The 2,500-nt window shown below is 32.5% G+C and overlaps 1 protein-coding gene across 6 annotated transcripts in view; it reads left to right on the top strand.

Moving 5' to 3' along the window:
• Window positions 1-2,500, top strand: part of LOC113809425 (glutamate receptor 2) — a 16,588-nt gene that overhangs the window by 11,797 nt on the left and 2,291 nt on the right. For 4 of the 6 annotated variants that reach the window (XM_027361017.2, XM_070128598.1, XM_070128590.1 and 1 more), the window contains 3 exons: window positions 275-395; window positions 908-955; window positions 1,933-2,044. In XM_027361017.2, the coding sequence (XP_027216818.2) occupies window positions 275-395; window positions 908-955; window positions 1,933-2,044 (281 nt within the window). The remainder of the gene's footprint in view (window positions 1-274; window positions 396-907; window positions 956-1,932; window positions 2,045-2,500) is intronic. The other 2 variants (XM_070128612.1, XM_070128620.1) reach the window with 2 other exon arrangements.

The following is a 2,500-nucleotide window of genomic DNA, read 5'->3' as shown; positions in this document are numbered from 1 at the left end:
ACACACATGAACATCATATATATACTTGTCTCACTTTCTTTAATAAATCTAGTTTGTGCATTGTGTTTTTTTCTACCATATATATATATATATATATATATATATATATATATATATATATATACAAATATATATATATACAAATATATATATATATATATATATATATATATATATGCATATATGAACTCTGAAACAGATAATTGTAACGGATATTTTTATTTTTATTATTATTATAATCATTATCATTATATTTTGTACCCGTTATCCACAGTCATCCCCGATCGAGGAGCACCAGTACATCCTGCAGACCGCTCGCTTTCGCCAAGATGTAGGCCTAACGCCTGACCAAAAATACATAACGGAGGTTCTCACCGAGCCTGTCGCTCTCTTGGGTAAAATCCTGCGCCTTCCTAGCTGATAATGAGTTTCGTCATGGTAGCCTGTGTTTAAATATATTACTTCTCTCTCCATGGTGTGCACACCGTCCCGGTAGCCATTCTCGTTACATATGAAGTCTCTCATGCGTCTTTTTGTATTTTCGTTCGTTTCCTTGTGTCTGGCAGCCACGTCTCATCCAGCTTCTCTGTTTATAAAAGCATTTTTTTAATCTGTCTGCCTCGATTTATATTTTCTATTTTGTCCCCTGTAGATGTAGATTTAGTAACTTAAATTTCATAGTATGAATTATCTTGATCTACTTTATAGTTTATATTAAGTGTTTATATGTATACAGATATACAGATTGATGAATGAATAAATATGTCTTTGAATAGATAGATTTATATAGATAGCCTGATAAACAGATAGATAGACAGGGAGGCAGACAGATGGATAGATTATAGATGCATACATAAACAGTAAATGGTTTAATATGAAAAACGTGACATTTTTTGCTTATTTTCAGTGAGCATCGTAGCAATTACTGGAATACAGGATGCGAACTCTGAAACAGGTGATTGTAACGGTTATTATTATTATTATCATCATCATTGTTATTGTTCCCATCATTATTATTATTGTTGTTTTTGTTCCCATCATTATTATTATTATTGTTTTTTGTTGTTGTTATTATTATTGTTATTGTTTTGTTATATTATTGTGTTTGTTATATTATTGTTATTATTATTATTATTATTATTATTGTTGTTGTTGTTATTGATATTATCATTATTTTTAATACCATTATCATAATCGATATCATTATTATTATTATTATTATTTTCATTATTAAGATACTGAAATTCACACTCCTTTTAATTCTACTTGTGATTTTTGTTGTTGAGCTCAGCGCTTTCCAACAGTGTTTTACTAATAACACATGGATCGACTTCATGGTCTGGCGTGGTCTATACCTAATGGAATTTCATCCGGTTTCCCTACCTATAATCTTACTAACACGCTGTAGGATCTATTGGAATTCATCAGAAGTCAATTAGTTAATCCCGCAGATCAATTTACCAAGCTGTTTCCACTGCATCGGTTATCAAAAGCTTTATGTGTGTTGGTATAACCTATTCTAACGGTCCATGTTTTTTTTCCGGTGAATATTCCTTATATGGACATGCATATACACGGACATAAATGGATATCAATTAGTCTAGACGTGCATATCTAATGGATAGATAGAAAGATAAATGTATATCTATTAGACAATAATGTATATCTATTAGACATATATGCAATTATATCTATGTATATGCTTGTTCGTGTTTGAGAATTTTCCTTGGGTCAATTTTAACAAACTAGCCGATAGTCTTTTGTTTATTTCGTTGTTAAATGTTTTTTGCTGCCTGGGAAAGGTACAGTTATGAAGATGTTTCAAATGCATCAAATATATGTTTTGCGTATTGATATAACCTTTTTAACGGCCGTAGGTCTTTGTCTTTTATTTATAGGTTGTCATTTTCTGTCTTTTTTGCTGCCTGGCAGTTGGCGCCGAACAAGTGTGTCGCCTCAAGTCAGGCACGGAACCGCTCTTCACCCAGTATGGCGGGATTGCCTACCCTCAGAATTCTCCTCTGAAGGAAGTCATTGACGCGCAGTGAGCATTTACAGAAAAAAAAACGCAGTTATCCCTAAAATGAAAAAGGATATACATTTTTGTTTCTTCTTTTTTTTCCTTTTTTTTTGGGGGGGGGGTATTAATTTATCTCTTGACTTTTTTGTTTATTTATTTTTCCATCTATTTATTTTCAGCTTTCTTTGCTTTTGATAACTAACACATAGTGCAATAATAGGTGCATTAAAAAAAAAAAGTTTCTGTTCTCTTAACACGTGATTGAATTTAACTTACCGTAAGGACAATAAAGCGAGAACAAGAGTCACGTCCTCTTGCCATCTAGGCCTGAGATTCGAATAGAAACGAAGTAACGAGAATGCAAGGGCTTTTATGAATGGGTTAGCGCAGTAAAGGCGAAGGTCAGGTAATATAAAATGTTAGAGTGGGAAATAAAATGACGGAACTTCACACGGTTGTAGCTTCCGAACTGAGATGTTC

This window comes from Penaeus vannamei, chromosome 2 (assembly GCF_042767895.1).
Source record: "Penaeus vannamei isolate JL-2024 chromosome 2, ASM4276789v1, whole genome shotgun sequence".
NCBI lineage: Eukaryota > Metazoa > Arthropoda > Malacostraca > Decapoda > Penaeidae > Penaeus > Penaeus vannamei.
Note: the sequence above shows the minus strand (reverse complement) of the source record. Positions and strands in the feature narration are given on the sequence as shown.